This window comes from Melampsora larici-populina (genome assembly GCF_000204055.1).
Source record: "Melampsora larici-populina 98AG31 unplaced genomic scaffold MELLAscaffold_30, whole genome shotgun sequence".
Lineage (NCBI taxonomy): Eukaryota > Fungi > Basidiomycota > Pucciniomycetes > Pucciniales > Melampsoraceae > Melampsora > Melampsora laricis-populina.
In genome coordinates, this window is record NW_006768794.1 from 368589 (window position 1) to 392099 (window position 23511).

Genomic DNA, 23511 nt, shown 5'->3' on the forward strand with positions numbered 1-23511 from the left:
TCTCTTTTCATTGCTAATTTCCATGTTGGGTGTTTCATTACAATCAACAACCACTTCATGATGTACACCTTCATGTATATATTTTGGTGTTGTATCTGACAAGAAGGTAATAGATCTGATCAAGAATGAGTCGTCTGAAAAAGGGGATGAAATCAAATAATTGTCATAACCTGAATTAAAATGATGAAATTTGACATTAATGAACAACAAAAGGTAATCACAATCATGTAGGTCTCTTACCGTTACCGGTGCAGAAACATATTCATTGTTGGCGAGCAATGGAAAGCATCATCCCCTTCAGCTCGTCGTCACAATCCTCGACTTGCGCGGAAGGCATAGATTCGTCGAAAAAGACTACTTGGATGTTCAAGCCGTCATCATCGCTCGGTGGTGGTGGTTTGCTGACCTATCAATCGGTATTGTTTCCAAAGAAAGTTAGGGTTTTGATTATAATGTGTAAAAGAGGAAGTAAGACTTACAAGTTTGACTGGGTTGGTAATGCAACAGGTTGCACTGAGGTCTGATACAAACCAGTTTTTAACGTATTTTGCCGAGGTGCTGTCAGAATGATATTAGCCTCTGAGGATAAGCAAAATCAGCTCGGATTATCAGGCACTCACTGCTGAAAGACCGCCTCTGTTACAGTCGCCTCCACAATGACGAGCATCTGTGTGGAATGAGTCAATCAGATAGTCAACTCAATGTGTTCCAGCTTCTCAGTTGGTCTATCAAACACCGTACTCACAGCTATGTTTTTGAAGTAAGCGCATGAAACTTGGTTTGACACCAAGTGGGTGATAACTCTAATCAAGTTGCCAGCGATCAATATCAGTCAATAGACGGTCTTAGTGAATTATAGGAAATATCGCGTAAAGCAAAAAAGGGATGGTGACTGACTTCCTGTAATCTTGCACATCAAATTCATGCACCTTACCGCTAACACCACGACAAGCTGCAGGGTTCCTCGGCGCTGTTGTGCGCTTGGAAAGCATGTTTGAGTGAATCAATTCCAGACCAGTCAAATCACGTCCTTGTAAGTTCCCGATTGGTTCAGGATGACCCATTACAAACAACACATGTAAAAGGGATCCAAGAAGAATCAATGATCGCATGATGACAAGAGCTGGGATGAGGATGCAACAAGAAGTTGGAGAGGAGTGATTCTATAGAGCAGTAAAATGTGGATCTCGTAAAAATGATTTGAGAGATGAAAGGATATTTTGCCAGACAGAAGTCCGTTGCTTATATAGATATCCAGACGTCTTCAATAACTATTTTTATCATCAAAAAACACAGTGAGAAAGGAAACGAGGACTAAGCTTTCCCGCAGTGAAAAATCCTGGGGCTCGGGTCACGAGCAACAGCCTGGGACTTAGTTGAGTTTACTAATTTTAGAAGCTTTTAAGAAACCAAACGTCAAAAATTACCACGCACAAGATAGTTACAGTCGCCGCTCGATATAAGCACACATCGAGTTAGCATATTTCGCTATAAGGGTCAAATTTCAGTGAAACAAAAATGCGGGGGGCTTAATTGGAGCACTTTAGCATATAGGCTAAACGCATTTTTTTTCTGGAAATATGCTTACAAGGAACGAGAAAGTGTGGCTTTATAAGCATAAGTAACCACTCTCAAGTCATGTATGCTTATAAAGAGTGGCCTAGAAACATCTAGATTCCAGACAGGTGAGGAAAAAAACAGTAGGTATGCCAGTGGGACTCGAAAGAAATCAGTGGACCCAAATCCTGATAGCAATTCTGCTTGACTAAGACCCAGCCATCAAATTTTATCAAGTCGACCCTACACCACTTTTGTTTCAGCATTCTATCCTGCTCTACATCCTCAATCAAAATGTCTTCAATTGATAAGCAAATAGATGAACTCGTGGATGATCATGGACCCGACTGGAGAAAGCACATCACAGCCTTACACTCGCTTCGAAATGATGTTAGTACTGCCCGCTTCAAATTTGTGAATCAAAAATGTATCACCGACTTCTTTGCCCCAAGCCTATTCCATGAAGGTGAATAAAACCAGATGTCTTAAATGTTTGTGTCGTTGTCCTAGACATACACTCTTATGCTTTGTATGCCCTCTTATGCTTTGTATGCTTTTTTATTATCTATGATGTATCTATGCCAATTACAATAAAAATCATATGCAATTTTGACTTTGATGAAATAAGCATTAGGGTCAATTTCTTCCCAAATATGCTTTTATGCTTACTTCGAAGTGATGCATCGCTCCCTTTAAGCATCAGGTATTCTGCATTTAAAAGGTTGCTTATATCGAGCGGCGACTGTACATAGGTTCTAACTACAGTCGTTCTCAGAAATGTTGGAAAAATGCAAAATCTCGAGCTGAGCTCGGGGTCCGTGCGCTGAGCAGGGACACGCAGATACAAACACTGACAAAAACTTTGATTTTGACAGGTATCTCAAGATGAAAATTCGTTTACTTTCCATCATACCTCGATGACCACACACCTATCTTGCCAATGGCCAGGCTAACGGACTGATCTCTTCAGAAAAACGGTGAAAACGTATGATTTCATGGTTAAGGGATTGTAACACGAGTTGAGGATCAGAGGAAGGATGGCATGGAGAGGACACAAGGGAGTTGAGGTTGGTGAAAGGGACACTGATCTCCACTCGACAGCTGCCATGACTTTTCCGTGACACATGTCATGAAAAAGTCACCTCCTCGGGACCACGACCTCAGCTCGAGATGTTGGATTTTTCCAACATTTCTGAGAACGACTGTATTTGTCTCTCATTCAAGTTTGTCTAGTACAGCGTGTTTTTATGCCCTAGGGCCAGGTATCGCACTATACATACATTCATATAAAAAAACAAAAAAAAACTAAACTCAACAAAGTCCCACGCTGGCTGCGTCTCGCACGCTTCGAGCGCAGCAAGCGTGCGAGACGCAGCGTGGGACTTTGTTGAGTTTAAAAAAAAACACGCAGTCTGCTTTATCGAAGTATAGCTGTCAGTCATATACACTCCACATCTCACGAGATTGAAGCCTTGTGTAATTTATTATTTCATATATCACTTGCTGAGAAAGCTAAAAAAAATGAACAAGCTATAAAACAAAAGAAAACCAAATATTCTCATCAAACTTAAATGCTCATGATTTTTTGAAAAAAGTTAAATTACATTCTCCCGGAAAAAAATTAGTTCAACCATATAAGTATGTAGTAAAAGAAGAAACCATCGTAAATCTTAAAGATTACCAAGATCCTTCAAATCTTTGTAAAACTGAATGACTATCAGCAGCATCTTTTTGACTTTTCTTTCTCATATAAAAGATTGGACAATCTTTCGCTGTACAAATCACATCTTGATGTAATGATCCTTGACATCTCTATTTCCAAATTGTTTCCAATAACAAACACACAAAACTCAAGTCATTATCATTGAAATAGATCAAGTTTCTTCCCTTTGAGAAGTAAGATTCTTACCTGACATTGGGTCCATAATCTAGAATAAGCGGTCTCAAATCCTTGAGTAAGTGCCATTTGTTTAGTATACAATTCAGCCGTTTTAGGTCTACAGTTTTTACAGACAGCCGTATCTATCAAACCATTGAAAACATAATGATTAGTCTATGCAACTGACCTAAGAAAATGAAATCCAAACCAAGAATTGACTTACTCATCCCCTTTCCTGTACTCTTTGGTAAAGGTGTTCTACATCCTAAACAAGTTTCAGTACGTTTGACAAATCCCATTAATCCTCCTTGCGTTGGTGTTGCAATCGTCACAATCCTAGTATGATCACCCGCCACTAAACCAATCACAAACGGAACCCACCACCAATCATTAGTATACAATTTTCCATAAATTTTCAGATGTCTAATTCCGTGTATCAATATAACAAAGGGAGTACTTACGTAGGGATGAAGCTTTCTCTCCTAGAATTGGCTCGAAGATTCGCATTAGAGGTTTTGATAATTGATTCTCAAGGTAATACTTGGTATCAATTGGTAAATTGTTCTCTAACACATACAGCGGATCTTCTGATTTCTCATACGCCCTTGCATCTGATCAAATTTCATATCGGAAAATGGTTGAACTTACAGATCAGCTCATCGTGGATGTTGTTATTGAACTTTGTAAATTGACTTTACCTTTGGGGCCCTTGATGATGACATAAGCGACTCGATCTCCCAGCGCTGGTGCACTACCCGCATCACGTTTCTTCATACGTTTCGCCAATTCGACATGAGCCTGTTTAGCAGCATAATCTGATTTTGCTAACGCTTTGGTGATCACTAACTGAGATAAATCAACTTTATTCTGAAGTAAATCAGCAATGACTTGTTTTGTATAATCTTCTGCACCTTGAACGTCACGATCAATTAACATCTTCTTTAAACAAGTTTCAATAACAGTTTGAACTAATCTACAATTATCCCTACGAACTGTCTTTGAAGATCAAGAACAAGGAGTAAGAGTCATTAGTAAAAAAACTTATGAATCTTGTAAGCTTCTTAAAATATTTTCTTACCTCAATACCTTTAGCGTCCATCTTATCATGTTTTTCTGGTTTTGTCCAATACAATCCAGCATATCTTTTTTTACTAATTAAAAGATAAGGAAAGTAGACTTTTTCAAATTCGAGTTTGATAGGTTTAACAAATTTCGTGCTGACTAAATCAGCCGCTTCAGCACCTATCAAATGTGATCCACAAAAACAATCAGTGATTGTCAAATCGTTTTTGGAATCGGTTCAAGTTGGACAATACCTAATCTCATGGATGTTGCAAGATCCTTGCAACCAAATCGAACCATCACAGAATCAGTATCTCCATAAATTACTTGTGCATCGTGTTCATATCCATTTGCTTTGGTGTAAGTAGCTTCAACTTCCTATTGGAAATAACACCTCACGTCAGTTTTTTTATGCCGATTCAAAGAAAGAAACTACCACCACAACACCAACTAACCGCCTTTGTAGTTTTAATCATCTCTCTTCCAAAAGCCGTCACACTCATTGGAATAGGCAAACAAGGTAATTTTCCAACAGTAGCTCCTGTGAAACCATATACCGAATTTGCACTAACTTTCAATGCTAATTGACGACCATCGAGCACAGCTTTCTTGAATGGATCAGTCTCTAGTTTAAGTTCTGCTCTTGCACGTTTTCGAGCTGATAAAAGATCTTCTAAAACAATCGCCAGTAATCCTTTTCGTTTAGAAGTCTTCACAAAATAATCTGTCACAAGATAGAATCATGATATAGTAAGCATAATATCGTCTGATCCGCAAAAATGACAAGGATCAAACAAATATTTACCGCCATTGGGAGTGATTATGTAATCTTCATTCTCTACAAGGCCAAGTTGTTTGGCTGTCTTCGCATCAGTCAAAGTAGTATAACAAAGATTATGGGCCATCATGATCGAAGGATAAAGTGATGCGAAATCAAGAGTAGCGATCGGAACATCGTAATAACCTCGAATAGGGTCCATTACAATTGCACCATCAAATTGATCATCGGATCCTTCATATTTCATCGCGGGGACGATGTAAGAAAATTCACCCGCACGACGATAAAGCTGAGAGACGACTTTGATTTGTTGTCCTCTGGATAAGAGGTAATTGAAGGGTACGCCTGTTACACGAGCCATCTCGGTGTAATTGACAAAGCACATGAGCTTGTCCATCAATCGTTGTGGAAGGTACGCATCCTATAGAATCGGTAAACCAACGTCAGTGAATCGCTTGCAAGAGTCCGCAGACCAAACTGATTTGATCACAGCACATCACCTTGAGACAGTAGACAGCCAACCGACGTCGAGACTCGGAGTTGCCATTTTGAAGCTCTGTAATCATCGTATGATGAACGTCTTCTTTCTGTTCCCCTAAATAACATCTTTGACAGATTTAAGCTAAAGTCCCAAAAAATCTTCTCAATTTCACATTTCAGAACAAGGACCAACCTAAAAATTGAGCACAGACTGCATTGAGCGTATAACTCCGTAGTTTATAATCTCTTTGCATGACTTGTAAAAGATCTAATTGAAGTCGTCCATCCAAGTGAGTCTCTTTAGAGTCACGAGTTCCATAAGCTTTAGAAGAGAAATGTGTATCTTTGACTACAGTCTGAATGTCTGTGATAGCAAAGAAAGAGAACATCAGGTGGTGAACTTAAGCAGAAGAAGAAAAATCGGCGCAAGATCAAGTACTTTTCATTCGTCCTAGTTGGGGAAAGGTGTTCACTTTCAAGGCTTTTGCACGGTCAAGCAGATATGGCATATCGAAATTAGTCGTGTTGTACCCAATGACCAGATCCGGGTCACACTCCTCTACAAAAAGCTGCCATTTTGCCAACATGTCTTCTTCCTTCTTGAATTCTATCACTTGACTTCCCACAATATGTGCACATGTGTCAAGGGTGAAAACATTCCTGATGAAAGGGGTACTTGAACCTGAACAGACAAATCTGATTCAGAGATTTACGAGGAAATGGTATCAGAGACCGATGAGACTGACCATGACATGTCACTAAGTTAGCAATTTGAATGACTGGATCGATTTTGGCTTCGGGAAAGATTCCCTTCCTACCTGCACACTCAATATCGTAACTCAGAACTCTAAAAGGAGCCATCTTTGACCATTCACCCTCTGGTGCGTGTGATATAATGGTGTCTGATCTAATGAAGGAAAGTTGTTACTTTCGTTTGGACGATGACAATTTGAACCACATACAAGAGATTGAGCTCACGAAGTATCCAGTTCGATTTGACATTTGGATGCCTGTTTGCCCGGAGATCGCAATTGGTATGTACCAGCGGGAATCTCAATCCAGTTCATCCCCGTGATCTATAATTTTGAGTAGGAAAATTCAACTTCATGTTTCTCTGGCTTTTATCAGGAAGTCTCATCTGGAAGAGGAAATACCTTTTTATCAATCATGAAGCGCAAAGTATATGAGATGTTACTTTCAAAGGTCGTACAAGGTTGAAATTTATCACGAAAGTTAACCTCCCCTCGTTCGAAGGCACCTATTTCGAAGAGTTCGCGGGAACAAAATGTTAGTAAAGCTGTGGTGCATGTTCCTACAAAAAAGTGATCTACCAACTTCTGACACGACCCATATGTTTAAAATCGGTCAGTGATATCTTGAGAAAGGGAGATTTAGTGTCGCCCGTGTATCCCCATAGAGACAATTTATGAGCTACTGTGACACTATGGACGGGTTTGGTGCCCATAGAGAGAGATGACTATTGGATGAGTAATCAATATCTTCCATGAGTCTCAATCTCCTATGAGTATCCTTCACGCTCCCAAATCAATCAGATAAGCGTACGTTCAGTGCAGCTGTAAGATCCTTGCAATCCGAATTTTGCCAATCCTTTGGAGCGGGAACCCATAGATAGGGTAAGAAATCTTGAACATGAGCTAATACGGAGTGTCCTTGTTCGGTGATCCCAAAGATTCGTAACTGAGGTATGTTACTCTGTGATTGTTCATCGATGTCGATTTGCTGGAATACTGAAAAACAGATTGAGTTCATCAGCCAACGTTTTTGATACGAGATGCCAAAGTGGTTGTAAGGACTGACTGATAGACTGTGAGCTTGGGTCTATTGGAGGCAAAGCTGGTCGGCCCCATTGTGATCCGTCCTCTAAAGCTACGATGGATATACTTCAATAGTCAATTATCAGGCGGAAGAAAAGGTTTTGGGGTTCAGGAAAAGTTGCTGACAGCCAACATGGTGAACTTCAGAAGTCGTCGATTCGATCTCAAGTTTTTGATCTTTCTTCGGTTTCTCTTCGTCTATGTCCATGGCATTCTGGTGATCACCTCGAGGAGGGTCGATTGAGGTTGAATTTGTGTTTTGCTGAGAAAGTTTTCTTTTCTTTGATTTCTTAGGACTCATGATGGTTTTGATGATGGTTAATGAAAGGCGCGTTGATTGAAATTGATAGCATTGACGCGCCGGCGCCAGTAGACCTAACCCTTTGATCACTTTTACCTATGTCGTATCTCAACTTAGTCTCAGATATCCATCAGCACCTTCAACTCAGTTCTTATAAATTCTCAACACCTCCCTACTGACCTCAAGCTGTATCCTGCTGGCCCTTGGAGTGTGCTAATGGTATCAGCGTATCCACGCTTTTCTATCCATCAACCCAATTCAGTCATGCTCTCCAATTATTTCGCCCATGGCGTGAAAACAAAGCTTTCCATTCATGGCATTCCTTCTCATGTTCAGCTGTGCCCTAGATATTATGTGGTGGAGGACTAACCTCAATGTTGATCAAGTAAAATCAAGAGTTTGATTAGCCAGAAACAAATTCCACTGATGTGGCATCGGTCTTTTCCCTCCGAGAGTCTCCGTATCATCATACATCCTTAGTGAGGATCACATTGATCCTTGATACGTCTTTCCAACAAAGTTTCGATAAAACTGTCATACGTGTTCCAGAATTCCAAAGACCCACCATATGTATAGAATCAGAAAAGCCAAAAGTTGGTTTGGGTTCGTGGTGTACCCTTACTTGATATTCGAATTATTACAAATCCCAAAAAAAAGTCCAGTGTACAAAGCAATTTTCTCAGTACAATAAAAGTTAAAAAAATCAAGAAAAGAAAAAATTCCAAGAAAAGAGAAAAGCAGGTATATAATTTTTTTGTGGGATCAAGATAAAGAAAGACAGCTTCAATCAAAGTAGTAAAGGACTCAAGTCTATGGTATGACAAGAAATCTCCATATAATACAACATCATCCGGATATGTGAAAATTTCTGAATACCCAAAAGCGCAAATCAAGTCAGGTAAGTTTCTAGACTAAAACATCCAAATATGCCATGAATAAATCGCGAGACCAACTTACTAGAAGATGAATAAATCAGTTGCTTTTGGCCAATAATCCTTAAGGTAGAGTCGGCGTCCCATAACCCACGTACAAAGTAGCGGGGGCTACCTCATTAAAATCAGCTACAGGAATTTCAGATGATTCTCCAGAGTCTTCAAAGTGACAAGCTGTTTCTGGTGTACTACCTCTAACATAAGTTAAAACACCTTCATTGATTCTTATCATATATTTCACTTTTCTTCGTTTTCTTGCTTCAGTACCTAATCCAGAAACATTACTAAATGAGAATCCAGGAATGACCAAAGTTAAAGTATGATGACTAAGTGATACATAAATCAAACCATCTGTTGATCTGATTACTGAAGCTAATGGGATACCTTCATCACAAACAAACCCATCATCACGTTTTTCACAAACAAATGCACAAGTATAAGATCCTGTCACTGGGATCTCTCCCGTATTAGCACGTTTATATAATTCTGTAAAAATTCGAGCCCGGTCTTCGTACTCTGGAAAATTACGATTGATGTCACTAACACTAAGGAGCGAGCGTTGCATTCTAAAAACATCATAATACGTCCAATTACGATAAATGATTTTGGGTCCTACTCCAATTAATGCACTTGCTATTGCTCCTGAGTAGGTGAGAACGTTCGCAGCTCTTGATTCAGATACTCCAGGAATCAAACCGATCGTAATCAATAAACCCAGTACTAAGATTGCGATCGAAAGGACGAAGATCACCAAGACAGTGAAGCGCTCGCTGACTAGGTAGACGGTGCTGTCTAACAGTCTTTGGAATGCCTTCCGGCCCCTATGCCGCTGAGACAAAGATCTTGATGAAGTTCGGGAAAAGGAAAAGGTAACCACTCCTCGACTGTAGGCTGCATCATCAAAGTTTACGAAGATGTCAAAGTTGACACTGATTGGTTCTAGTGTTGGATCAAGTGGAGACATGATAGATCGAACGTTTTTAAGTAGTTGATCGAAGCTACCAATGGACAAAGCGGCTGCTAGTTTTTCGATCTTATCATTCGTTTTGGCTGGGCCACCAAGTGAATCGATGATATGATCGTACTTTTCATCTTGATGTTGTCGACTAAGAATCTCTCGAAGGGCGCGTTGGATGACGACTTGAAGGTCGAGTTTGTGATATTTGTATAAGATAGTCAGATGTTGTCCTATCGAAACTGAAACGTTGGATTGGTTTTGTCCATCGAATTGAAAAGATAATCCAGAAGGACAGAAAGGCTCAAAGGCCAACGGATGCTCCTCTACAGCTTCGGAGAATCGCTGGAATAAAAGTTTCAAAGTGTTTTCACTAAATAATTGATCGATGGTCATCTGTCGAACATCTTCAAGTATTGTCGATGTGAGACTAGTGAGCTGTTGACTATCTTCGTCGATCAGAAATGATAGCAGATTGTTGATGTCAAATGCATACACGATCAAGAGCATGATGGTCAGAAGCGTGTCGGCAACAGAGGTGTCGATGTCTGGAGCCCCCCATTTCCCTACAAACTCCCTATTACCAAGTATGGAGTAATCGTGCCGGTAGCGGAGGTCTTTCTTGCTACCACCTACCAAAAATCGGATCATCTGGTAGTCAAACATGGTAGGCTATGATATGTACGCCAAGCAGGGACGTTGAAGAAATTCTATATTCGGTCCAACTCAATTCTGGCGTGATGGCGATTCGAGTTCAGGCGAGGTATCGAAGATGATGATATGAACTGATGAAGTGAAACATCAACTTCCACAAATAAAGATTGGAGCGATCGAAAGTTGGGATGGATGAAATAGCTCGTCAAAAACAAATGACCATGTCGCTTTAGATCTGAGAGATGACAACTTCAAGTCAGGTCGTCAGGAGAACAAAAGGAAAATAAGAAGATTGTTTCAAGCTAAGACAACAAATGGCGACGACTGTTGGGACTTCACGATCAGGATTCGGAGGGAAAGCGGATTTTTGACTCCACAACAAGTCACATCAGGAATTGATTACTTGACTTTAGCTTGATCAGCTTGATACATACTGAAACTTTCTTCCTATGCTATGTAAGTTTAAAATAGATTAAAATGCGACCATCCTAGGAGTCATCAACAGAGACAAGGGAGCCTTCATCAGTCAGTTTTACAAACAAGAGAAGAGTTGTAGTCTCTTCGAGTCCTTGATGGGTGATGACATAATGCCATGGTTGCTGTTTCAAGCAGCATCATCGGCATGCTTCCTGACTGTTGATACGGCTGGGATGGATCCATGTTACGACTTGCGCGGCAAGAGGTCAGTGATAAATATTTGCCCTCAAGAAATTTGTCAACTCAACCTGCACAAACGTGAATACATAGACAAGAAGCAACGGATGTTCTGGACAACTCAATGGGATAAAGGCCTTTAAAGGCTCACCTTGAATCTCTCCGAGCTACAACAGCCAAAGCGCCGAAGCAGGATTCCAGGGAGAGGGGAGGTGAGCAATATTGAAACTTTGAAAGCAGGTGGGTCCATGACTCATGAGATTGCATTCATTTTGCCTCGGGTGGATCCTGGAGGCAGACAAACCAAAATGAGACCCAATATGTATGTAGGACGCAGTTGATCATTCAAGGGCGTGAAGGTTGGGCGCAGAAGGACTTTCAAGCATTGAACCCTCAACAAGAGCAGAAAATCTCACCGGTGGAAAATCTATGAGCTTGCAACCCAGATGGTGGTGCTCGAGTGACTCCGCAGGTCACGTCTTCCGAATTCAACCCGTGCAAATTGTGACTTTTGAATTTGATTAAACATGACCTCAAGGTTAGGGACGTGGGAGACTCCAATCGACTTCGTATTGCACCAATTGTTTCTGCCTGTTCTGCCCGAGGTCTACATCAAAACAAAGATTCAAGAAGCTTCTCTTGTGCGCTCTTATCCGTTCGATGCGACAATAAAGTATACCAACCCTTCACTCATTATTCTAGTTTTTTTACGAATTGGATTCCAATCTCTTATCGTTTAGCACAACGCGTTGGAGTGCAAATCCAATTCAACAAAGGAATCCTTGCTCTTCTTTCATCACTTGGCTGATTTCTTTGCGTTCGGAGCGGTCATCCTAGTTCGATGAGACTGACCAATGCTGTTAGTCATTCTTGGACACTTCTGCTAGCATTTCCCCATCTGCTTAGTGTCATCAGATCGAAGGAGGCAGTCGCGTTCGTTAACCACATCATTGTCACCCTGAATCCCCAAGAATCAGTTTAGTGCTTCCTCAACTTATTTTGCGGTGTGATGCGAACCGGCTGACCCCTCTTGAGTACCTCGATGGACTTCTTTGATACAACCTTGAAGCATTCACTTGAACACTTCAAAATACACCTGAAAGAACTCGATATATCATGTACAATCCTTCAAGATTACACGAAAATTCTGCCTGACGTGCTCTACGGTGTTTCGATGAGGGTGAAAAGTCCAGCCGATATCGCAAAGCTCGAAGCCTCGTACCATGTAGTGGTACGTGGAAGATCCAGGTCGTCTTTCGGTTAATTCAGACTCATAAGACGTTCACTGACTCGAATTTCTCTCTTGGGCGATGATGTTCAGAATGTGCATAAAGTCAAAAAAATACTAGCCGCTAGACCGACTGAGCGCAGAACCTTACCATCAACGCTCAACTTAACTTCGCAAGCATATCCTCCTCATATGCAGACTGGTGTCACAAGGCTACATGAGCTGGGCCACCTCGGGGCTGGTGTGAAGATTGCAATTTTGGACTCTGTTGTGGATTGCCATCATCCAGCTCTGGGCGGTGGGTTTGGACCAGGCTTCAAGATAGCTTTTGGGCATGACTTTGTTGGCGACAAATATGATGGCACAAATGAACCTAAAGCGGATGATAATCCTTGCGGAGCGTGTAGTGTAAGGCTTCAGATCCAATTTCTGTTGAGATGGGTTGACTGATTTGTGCTTGGCAGGCTCACGGCACTCACGTGACGGGAATAATCGGTGCTTCGAACGTGGGTCAAGGCTTCAGTGGAGTGGCACCACATGCGACTCTGGGAGTGTATCGTGTATTTGGATGTAATGACCAGTCTGCCACGGGCGATGACATAGTTGTGGCTGCACTTTTGCGAGCTCAGAAAGATGGAGCCAACGTCATATCTGCTTCTATCGCAGGCTCAGGAGGCTGGAGTCGAGGTTCCATACTTGAGGACACAGTCAACAACTTGGTCGAGAAGAAAGGCGCCACGATCATCTTTGCTGCTGGCAACAGTGGAGAAGTACGTTTGCTCAAATCAAGGCCCCATGTTTGAAGTTTCAACTCATCCATCATGGTGATCACAGGAGGGTTTATTTTTCGGCCCTAGCCCGGGAGATGCAAAGCACGCCATTTCAACAGGATCGGTTGAGTCAACTGGAATCATCTCCGCGACCTTGATGACCTCCACTGGCCGCGAGCTGCCCTATTACACCGCGGAACCCTTTTCGGATTTTTCAGGCAAGTTCCCGGTGTATCGCACAGGAAACTCTACGGACATCATGACGGATGCATGTGAACCGCTTCCGTCGACCACGCCAAACCTGACAAATTACGTTGTACTCATCCGTAGAGGGTAAGTTACCCGCATCTGCTAGAACATACTTTAAGTAATGACATCTGAAGTTACTATTGAATTGTCGCGTTGGTCACGTAAGAACATGCTTCTTTTCTATCAAGGTTAACAATGCAAAGGCAAAAGGTGCCAATAAGATACTGTTTTATTCTGTTGGTCAAACGGTTTCTCTCGTGTCAAAATTCAAACTCTGAAAGAACATGTATGTGAACTATACGCGATTTATCTTTCAGAACACGACGACGTTCCCTTCCCTACCTAACACGATGAATGACACTCGCGTCGCTATAATGACCCGACAAGACGGCGAATACATTTTCCAACAATCCAAGAAGGATCCCACTGGATTCACAGTGCGATTTCCAACCGATCAAGTGAAATTTTGTAGGTCACAATGGCTTTATCAACATTTTCTATAGCCGTCAACTAATATCGTTCTTATAGTACCTGGTCCGGGAGGTGGCTTCATGAGCAATTTCTCGGCTTAGTGAGCATCCTGTCATCCGTACCTCTCATCCATCGTCATTCCCGGGGACTGGCACTGATGTATGGATTCCATCTCATTGCCAATCAGTGGTCCCAACTTTGATCTTGTGAACCTACACCCCGATGTCTCGGGGGTAGGAGGCCAAGTCGTCTGTGAGTTCCCGTATCCCATCCATGCATACATATGATTTTTCTCATCTCGAAGGATGTGACCGTCAGCGACTTTCCCGAGGATCAACGGATCATATGTACGTTGTTCAATCTTACTTTTGCACCATGATGTTCGTACTGATTAGAAAATCTAGTCTTCGGATAGCGGCACATCCATGGCGGCACCACAGGTTCGTCATTCACTTATTTCGCAAGATATACCGATGACTCATACTATGCATCTTTCAACTAGCTCGCCGGCATTGCAGCTTTGGTTCAAGCTGCGCGAGGGAAAGAGGTACACGGTAGTGCAATGCGGCGAAGATTAGTTTCGACGGCACAACCTGTCCCAAATTTTTCGAATACCTCCAGCCTTCAAAGTATGTCACGCGTGTATCGATATGAATCGGTCTACTGACGCTTCGTGCTCTCATCTTGTTTGTCGTAGCCGTCGTCCAGCAAGGAGGTGGATTGGTTAATGCTTATTGTGCAGTACTGTCGAATACGTCGGTATCGGCTTCTGTCATCACCTTCAATGATACCCCACGCTTCAACGGCACCCAGACCTTTAGAGTCACTAACCACGGACCCATCCCTGTACATTATGTGCTTTCTCACCACCCCGCCTCGACCGCGTATACATTTGCCCATGGTGAGCTGTATGCTCGTCCAAACACCAAACTTGTGCAGGACATGAATTTCGCCTTAGTAAACATCTCTTCTGAAGAAATTTACCTTGAGCCTGGAAAGTCTCGATCCGTGGAGGTATCATTGATACCGCCTGATGTGGATCCAAGCTTGCTTCCCATCTATTCTGGCTACATCCAACTGGTGAGATCCTTGGATCTCATACGCCTATAAGACTATATCTGACTATGTCTAAGTATGAAGAAAGCAAATCAGGAATGTGAAAGTCATAACATACCTTACTATGGCGTGGTGGGATCCATAAGCCATCAAAAAAGTATGATTGATTTGCTCTCTCATCCATCCACCCCATAGCCATGACTGACATACGTTTTTCAGTCATTGATCACGGACCTGCGCTTAACACTACTCATAAATACCACCTACCACACCTTCAGTTTCCGGCTAAAGATAAGAAGAAGACTAAAATTGAAAAAAGTGGTGTGATTCTGTGGAACAAAACCCAACATGAGGAATTACAAATCCAACATCGAGCAAACTGTTGAGTTTCCAGCCAGTCTTGACGTACTGTTATCTTCCAAAGCTGAAGTTTTCTATGATCTAGTTGGAAGCCCTAACATCCGGCTTTACGTTGTTAAACACGTGGAACATCACACACAAGCCCATCAGACTAAAAAGTCACATTCGAAAAAGGTGTCAACTAAGTCTATCAAAAACAAGGAGAAAAAGAAACAAGACAGAAAGCCGAAACATCCATCGCACGAGCACAAAACATCACCCCACAAAAAGGCAAAATTCGCGAAAAAATGTTCCATGGGCAAGAAAAAGTATCCACACAAGTCTTGCCACGGTGTTTTAATATTGGGTGAAGTCCCTGGGGTCGAATGCACCGCATGTTATCGCTCGTCGTATGTTCTCATCTCAAGGGCTTTTTACATCCCATATAACTGACGAGTTTCTGTCGATGCTTTTGAGAATAGTGTCAAACGTACGTGGTTAGATACGTGGAACGGCACCATATCTTTGGGAAAAGGCAAGCCACTGAAGCATGTACCTCACGGGGAATACAGGATCTTGATAGAGTATGGGACATTCAATCAAAATTTATCTTTGTAGACAAAAGCTGACTCATCAATCATTGATCGACATTTTCTGCTAGAGCGTTACATTCAAACTCTGACCCGAAAGACCCAGAGAGCTACGATTCCTGGTATTCTCCTGTGATAGTAATTCACACATGAAACCACCTGCACCATTCTCACCTTTTTGGCTTTCACCAACAGCCTAGACCATTCATTGTTGAACTTCTTACCTCAAGTTTTATAATCTCATTGCATACTGCGTGACTATAGCCCAGTGAATGTGATACCTAATTATCCCATTGCGGAACCCTACATGTGAATAAACAAAGCTGTCATTCTTTCAATATAATGCATTCATTCATAGTTTTGATGGGTACCACTCATGGTCAATATATTGCTGAAGCTTCACAAAATGAGTTTGGAGAAAAAATCCCTTTGTAGCTCATCAACTTGTCTCCTATGTAATCCCCTATATGTTCGGGGGTGCGACCAATCACGTAAATTTTGGCGCCAAAAAAGATTATTGGTCTTGAGAACCACCTCAAAAATCTTGGACCCAGAGGCTTTTGCAGGCATGATCATTACATATTCTTAGATTGGGCTCTGCTCCTCATTGTGCAGGCATTGATTTCAACTCAGGATGATATGAGTGGTCACTGGTAGAGTTTCAATAGGACAGGCTGACTTATTTATCTTGCATGGTATGTTTTGAATTGTTGACATCTTTTGTGAAACTTAGTTTGTCGCGCACAGGCGTGCACAAGCATTTGACCTTCTCTCTGGCCTGAGACAGCGTGCAGTCTGGCTCTCAAACCTGCCCCAGTTAAAAAAAACCCGGTTGCCCCAGTTGATTTTTACACTGGGTCAACCGGGTACATGTAAATAAAAAACCTTTGTCCAGATTTCAGATGTGCAAGCAGCATACAACAACCAGCCAGATGCCTCCCAAACCCAAAGCCGCAACTTCTCAATCGCCCCACAATTCTTCCCACATACACCCAAACTTACTGGCCAATTCTACTTCACCCTCGCCGAATACCGTTATATCGCCGAACGCAAGTATCTCCACTCTCACACCAACTTCGGCAAACGGAAGTCCAGGCCTTTCGCCCTCTGTATCGATATCAAGTACCGACTTGATTCGTTTAGGTCATGTTTTGACTACAACTGGCCTTTCTGGTACTTTAACCCCAAGTCAGAATCTGTTGGCCCTCCCAAACTCGACCCCGCCATCACTCCTTACCTTGAATTCACCTTCTCTCAATCTTGGTTCTCAAGAAACATCAGCACCATCCTTAAATACCACGATGGACGAAAGGACCTCGTCTTCAGTTCCTGCCAAACGATCAAGAGGAAGACCAAAGAAATCAGAAACACAATCAAAACTGAAAGAAGCTGAAATTGACCTTGACGATAAGACAAGTCAGGCTTCGTGGTTTGAAAAACAAAGTGACGGCTACTCCGACATGGATATCATCGCTCTGTGGTGTTCTGATGAAGCTAACTTCAACCGTTGGCGAAATCGATTCCCCAGCAAGAGAGCAGTGGCTGGAATCATCGCTGCTCACTTGAAAGAGATGAATCATCGGGAGAGACCGGCAAAGGAAGTTGAAAAGAAGGTATGTAGTTGTGATCTTCTACTTTTTAAACATCAGCTGTTGACATAAAGTAACTTACTGTAGGTGCGAATCATCGAGGAGAAATTCAAGGAGGCACAATCAAAATTTGATTCAACTGGTCAAGGTGTTCTAGACCGCGAAGATTGGGTCATACAGCTGGAAGAAATGAATGCGGTTTCGGTTGATCATGATAGTGAGGGAGGAAAATTGATAACACGTAACATTTATCAAACTGGGAAGATACGGAACCGCAAGGGCAATGATGGCGCCAGTCCTATAGGTATGTACATTATTTCTTCTTCAAAGTTCTTCATCAAACTGATCAAAGTTCATCTTTTAAGAGCAAGCTTTGTCAATATGTCCTTGGTATTGCATCCTGGAACCAGTAATGCTCACGCGACCCAACGTAGTACCAGAATCGACTCGCGATTCCTTAGGGAATAGTTCTTTCAGTGATCTAGCCTCGGATTTGAACGTGAATCGTGGTAGGAACTTCGATATTGGTGATGAAAGTTTGAAAGATGAAGAATTAGAAGAATTAGATAATGACAGCTTGGCAGAAGGCCATCAAGATGGCCAAGCGTCACAGTCCTCTCAAAGATCATCCAAAAGTAAGTGTGTTTAATTCGTATTTTCAGATCTTGAATTGACCTATTTTCACTTTAATAGAAGCACGAATGGATTCTAAGAACTCAATCAAGAATAGCCCCCGCGACCATTTGGGGTTACAAACCCTCATGGGTGAATTCTTACCGTCCAAAACCGAAAGAGCCCGCATTGCCCAACGCGAAAATAAAAAGGATGAAAGTCAGCTTAAGTTAAACGGCCAGATTGCAAATGCTATTACTCAAATGTCTGCGAACCGTAAGGATGATCTTCAACTCAAACGCGAACAACTTAGAGCGGAACTGGCTACAAAATTGATGGACCAAGGTATGAACTTCGATGAGGCCTTCCAAAAATCACTTTTGATGTATCCAGATCGAACAGGACCAATCGAAGGAAACTCACTAGATCATGATTTGGAGGACTCAGAATAAGGATTGTCTGACTAACCCATATCAAATTAGACTCTTACAAATATCTTATTATCAAATTTCTTCATCTTTGTGGTTAGTTCTTCTTTATGATCAGATTGAACCAAATTTCAAGCGACTATGTCCAATTCTTTTTTCATTACTGTTTTTCTCTCAAAATCCAAAGTATTTAGTGATTAAAAACTTTTATTCACTATTTTCAAATACCTAAAAAATCTTTCTTTAAAAACAATTTGATCTCTTTATGATTTCAAGGCACTATGTCAAATTCTTTTTTCATTACTGTTTTTCTCTCAAAATCCAAAGTATTTAGTGATTAAAAACTTTTATTCACTATTTCTAAATACCCAAAAAATGTTTCTTTAAAAAAAGTTTGATCTCTTTATGGACAGTTTTTATCTTGATGAATAGATAAAAACTTATTTGAGATAACTGAAATAACAAAAGTGCAAGTTTTTTTCATTCCAAAATCTCCCAAAACTTGTGAAATCAGATACATTTTTTTCATCAAAAGGTTGACATAGTGAGCTTCCATTAGATCAAAAACAAACAGAGAGAGCTACAACTAAATAATTTCAAAGGCAGAAAGTTATTAGTGAGGTCATTTGAAAAAAAAAAGAAACAAACGATAAAACCAGTCAATCAAAAGAAAGAGACACAGGTTTGAATTCAAAGTTTATGTCAAATCATTTGAGATAAAATCTTGAAATAGCTGTTCTCGTCTTTGTAATGATAATCGTGAGTTCCCCAAAGATGCTATGCGCTCATCGTCGTTACTAGGTATCGGTTCCCGATGCATTTGCCAGTTGTTGTCTTCAAAGGTTGAGTTGTCGCCTCGAATATGCATGAAGTTGTGAATTACACAGCATGCTGAAAGCCAGGCAGATGCTCGGCTCGCGCTTTTCCTGTTCTTGATGAGGAGGCGAGACTCTTTGACAGATTGAGTTCGACCTTTCAACATTCCGTTAGTGTGTTCTGAAACAATTCGTTCAATACTCAAAGCGTTATTGAACCTTCTATGTGCCCGGTCAAGTTCACCATTCCTTGGACTCTTGAAAGCCGGTACTATTCGTTTGGAGGAACTATAACCCGAGTCAGCGATGATGTACTCGCCCTCACTAAAAAAGTCTTCTATATGCTTAAAAAACTTGATTCATTTGGAATCAGCAGATATTAAAATGTACATATTATAACAAATGACTTACCTCAGTCGATTTCAGGACACGTTGGTCATGCGCTGATCCGCACCACCCATGATGAGCGTAAATAATTCGCTTCCGATGATCACATATGATCAATGAATTGAGTGCATAGAATGACTTTCGACAGTAGTAGTCCTCAGGGTTCTTCTGAGGAGCGTATGTGAGTGGAATCAGGGTTCCATCAATGAAACCAACACAATCTTGGAAGAATGAATTTTGACCAATTTCCGTCTTGATAATCTTTCGTTCTTCAGGTGAAGGCCATTTGATGTATTTCGCTTCAAGTTCTACTAATGCCAAGATACAACGGTTTGTATAGTTGTCCACACTCCCCTCTAAACCATGAATCAGAAACCTCTACTTAAACAAATCAAGATGAAGGAAATATAATCACCAGCCATTGAGAAAAGTTTGGCAATTATCGGACCTTGACCACCATTTCCAGAAAGGCCAAAGTTAGCCAGCGCAACCAAGAGCTGCCATTGAACTAGAGCTTGAGGGTAGTTTGAGTTGTTGTGGAAAACCGGGTTTTCCAGAGATCTCGTGTGCAAGAGCCACAAAACTTTCCTTGGACATTCGGGCCTATGGGAGTAGAACAAACATACAAGCATACATTTTTCAGTAATTCAGGACCTGAACCAAGGAAGTGAATGCGACTTACAACAATACCCCATGTCCGATCACCTTCGTTGAACCATTCATCGAAACACTCTTGCTTTTTACTTCGGCGTGAAAGACGTCCAATTCGAGGTACCAAATATCGATTGGTGTGAACACGATGTATACCGTAAGCCAGAATGGCTACCATCGATTCGTCTTCCAAACGTTGACGCTTGCGAGAGGTACGTAAAGTATCGGAAGCCGCCATACTTGATAGGAAAAGTTGAGATGCAAGTATGAGGAGGTCATCGGTGGAGTCAAGCTGATCTAAGATAATAACAGCTGCCATGATTGCCGCGAAGTCGCTAGGAGTTGTGCGTGAGTCGTTGTTATGGTTGGCCAGTGAGGCGACCTGAAGGGCCAAAAAGACCTTCATGTAGGCCAGCGCGTCGCTACGGCGGGTTGACTGTGGCATTTGAAGAGAGGAAAAGGGCGTGAGATGTGGAGTTGGGTCGAGGAAGTGGGTATTTGGGTCTGAAACCTGAACCCTTGACCCAGTAGACCCGGTTACCCTCGGTTACCGCCAAAGAATTAACTGGGGCAACCGGGTTTTTTTTAACTGGGGCAGGTTTGAGAGCCACTAGTCTCAGACTTGAAGTCACAGTGATCGATTTTTTGTTGACACCGTTCTCGTCCTCAGCATTCACTCAGTCCATGGCTAATTTTATCAACTCTCTTCATCGACTACTACCCAAACATCAGTCATGTCGTTCTTTCTCATCTATCCCATCACTAGGAAACTCTAAGAAACCAAATAGTTATAATTACAATCCCGACCCTTTCGCAGCCGAACCTCTGCCAACTGGACTTCAGAACTTTCCACGGAAAACAGCTGCATGTCTTGCTAACTCAAGCTCTCGTCGTCCTCCACGTCGAGTGAAATTACTTTCACGTGAATTTATTGAAGACTCACTCTGTAATCCACATTATGGTTATTTTGCTACTCAAGTCGAAATTCTTGATAGTCCAGAAGGTGGAATTCCATTTGGAAAATTATCAAACTTACGAGCACTTGAAGAAGAGATCGCTAATCGATATGGACCTCGTCAAAGTTGGCATACCCCTACCGAACTCTTCAAGGTCTGCTACTCTCACTTTGGCCGATCACCAATTCAAGCCTAGCATATAACCAACCCTCGATTGACTGAACTCGTCCATGTAGCCATGGTACGCTAATGCAGTTGCACGCTGCCTTCTTTCTCGTCATCAACCGAATCAACCCCTTCGTATTTACGAAATCGGAGCGGGGAACGGTACATTATGCGAGGGAGTGTTGAATTATATCCGAGATCATGCACCCACGCTTTATAGTCAGACTACCTATACCATTGTCGAGGTTTCAGCACGATTGGCTGGAATTCAAGCAGCTAGGGCTTCGAGAGCGGGACATAAACTTGAGATCATCCCTCATAATGTTTTTTCCCTTCCACAAGAACAGGGAACTTCAACCAGCCCGATTGAATCTGAACCATGCTGGGTGATTGCTATGGAACTTGTTGATAATCTTGCAAGAGATGTGGTTCGATATGATCGAACGACAGGAGAGGTATTGGTGGCAAGTGTAGGAACAGATGAGAATGGGGAATTTCATGAATTCTTTGAACCGATCTGTGATCAAGTCAATCCAAGTTTATCTCGATACTTACAACATCATCAATTAAGATCAAAATTAACGTTATACGATCGGATCATGACTCACCTGCCTTTTGCTGCTAATCTGAGTCAAGCCGAATTTGTTCCTACTCGTACTTTTGAACTATTAGAGATCATTCGAGATTGGTTTCCAAATCATAAGTTACTTCTTAGCGATTTTGATCATTTACCACAATCTATCAAGGGTATCGGAGCACCTGTTGTTCAAACTCGATATGAAGGCATGGTAAGTCTGGAAATAGATTCTTATCAATTCAAACACTGCCCAATGAACTGATCCGAGAAAAACAAACCCAAACAGACCGTTCCTTGTACAACCTATCTAGTCCAACCTGGTCGATTTGATATCTTCTTCCCAACCGATTTTGACGACTTCAGAAAGCTATATCATCGAATCAATCCTTCCAGACCAAAACTGCAGGATTTTTCACATGCTGAATTTGTGAGTGAATATCATGGAGGTGATTTCGAGAAGACTTGCCTAAGTGATGGATCGAACCCAATGGTAGAGTATTATGAAAATGTCAAAGTCGTCGTATCTGAATAGTTTATAGGTCTAGGGGAAGTAATTTTTATGTCCTAGTTTTGATAAAGATCAATTGAAAAGATCTCCTAGAAATACTTGTAGCTACATAATTAGTTTTCTTTTGCTTTGTCTCGCACGTATGCACGGGAAAATAGACAAACTTTTAGCAAAAATAGACCTGAAAACCTGGACAACCTGCTTCTTTCTTTCATCGCCAGTCCAAAGTTCACGACTTGATTGTGAAAAAATTGTCCATATACCTGTTTCACTATAATCTTCATGATGATCCAGTGGGGGTTCTCTTCAGGGCTCTGACTCATAATAATATTATATGTTTCATGCCATGTTGCCCACTTTGATTTGATATTCAATGTGCTACTTATTAGACATTGTACGCATGTGGCATAAAATTGTTGATGTGCCATCCCTGATGCATGAGAGGGCGCCTGATGCGGCTTTGGCGCAGATCTTATCCATCATTTTTGATCAGTGATCACACTTCAACAAGTGGTCAATTGGAACATGGACAACACAAATTGTCATTGATTATGGTGATTGATCAAAACAAAAAGTGAACTAAAAGAATGGCTTTCTGTGAACTATCAAGCTTGCATTTGCACGGTAATGGGAGCTACAATGGATTTCACAAGCAACAGGGCCATGAATATTTACAATCTAAAGCTGCCATACAAGCTTGTCTGTCAGCTCAGGTTCAAGAAGGCAACAGATCAATGAAACTCCAACAAAAAAGAAACCATCAATTTCAAGAGACATGTTAATGAGGCAGAAAGCAAATGCAACAGTGACATCTTTTTATCATGTTCATTAGCTTGTAAAAATAATCCTCTTCATCATTTTATCCATCAGATTGGCTAGAACAAGATAAATATTCATCATCATCATCCAATCCATAATTTTGGTAAGGTGGAATGATTCCACTCTGATTGATCAAAACTTATTTTTGATAGACCATATCAATCAATTGACAATTAGCATGAAATCAAGATAATTTTCAAAAACTGCCGCTCAT

At 41.5% G+C, this 23511-nt stretch overlaps 5 protein-coding genes across 5 annotated transcripts; 2 read left to right on the forward strand and 3 right to left on the reverse strand.

Moving 5' to 3' along the window:
• Positions 1 to 262: 262 nt before the first annotated feature.
• MELLADRAFT_108549 (uncharacterized protein) lies at positions 263 to 1112 on the reverse strand (the record flags this gene model as incomplete). The annotated part of the gene is made up of 5 exons (XM_007412410.1): positions 263 to 406; positions 480 to 558; positions 621 to 667; positions 746 to 803; positions 898 to 1112. 5 exons carry the CDS (start codon positions 1110 to 1112, stop codon positions 263 to 265), a joined length of 543 nt encoding a protein of 180 aa, XP_007412472.1.
• Positions 1113 to 3234: 2122 nt separating this feature from the next.
• On the reverse strand, positions 3235 to 8430 carry MELLADRAFT_53062 (uncharacterized protein; the record flags this gene model as incomplete). The annotated part of the gene is made up of 20 exons (XM_007412409.1): positions 3235 to 3369; positions 3467 to 3579; positions 3660 to 3791; positions 3898 to 4047; positions 4135 to 4432; positions 4515 to 4678; positions 4753 to 4876; positions 4954 to 5222; positions 5304 to 5697; positions 5777 to 5871; positions 5950 to 6120; positions 6196 to 6438; positions 6503 to 6663; positions 6735 to 6832; positions 6911 to 7068; positions 7092 to 7233; positions 7320 to 7504; positions 7575 to 7643; positions 7817 to 7853; positions 8365 to 8430. 20 exons carry the CDS (start codon positions 8428 to 8430, stop codon positions 3235 to 3237), a joined length of 3204 nt encoding a protein of 1067 aa, XP_007412471.1.
• Positions 8431 to 8888: 458 nt separating this feature from the next.
• Positions 8889 to 10445, reverse strand: MELLADRAFT_89462 (uncharacterized protein; the record flags this gene model as incomplete). Its single annotated transcript, XM_007412408.1, has 1 exon — positions 8889 to 10445. The coding sequence occupies one exon, from the start codon at positions 10443 to 10445 to the stop codon at positions 8889 to 8891; it is 1557 nt and encodes a 518-aa protein (XP_007412470.1).
• A 1483-nt stretch (positions 10446 to 11928) lies between these two features.
• MELLADRAFT_89463 (subtilisin protease) lies at positions 11929 to 15943 on the forward strand (the record flags this gene model as incomplete). The annotated part of the gene is made up of 19 exons (XM_007412319.1): positions 11929 to 12063; positions 12157 to 12318; positions 12409 to 12723; positions 12780 to 13085; positions 13150 to 13418; positions 13523 to 13620; positions 13722 to 13802; positions 13863 to 13905; positions 13993 to 14057; positions 14124 to 14152; positions 14210 to 14245; positions 14308 to 14434; positions 14503 to 14706; positions 14852 to 14885; positions 14939 to 15018; positions 15081 to 15242; positions 15307 to 15610; positions 15683 to 15784; positions 15862 to 15943. 19 exons carry the CDS (start codon positions 11929 to 11931, stop codon positions 15941 to 15943), a joined length of 2634 nt encoding a protein of 877 aa, XP_007412381.1.
• Positions 15944 to 20956: 5013 nt separating this feature from the next.
• On the forward strand, positions 20957 to 22662 carry MELLADRAFT_49211 (uncharacterized protein; the record flags this gene model as incomplete). The annotated part of the gene is made up of 3 exons (XM_007412320.1): positions 20957 to 21382; positions 21465 to 22181; positions 22257 to 22662. 3 exons carry the CDS (start codon positions 20957 to 20959, stop codon positions 22500 to 22502), a joined length of 1389 nt encoding a protein of 462 aa, XP_007412382.1.
• Between the last annotated feature and the right edge of the window lie 849 nt (positions 22663 to 23511).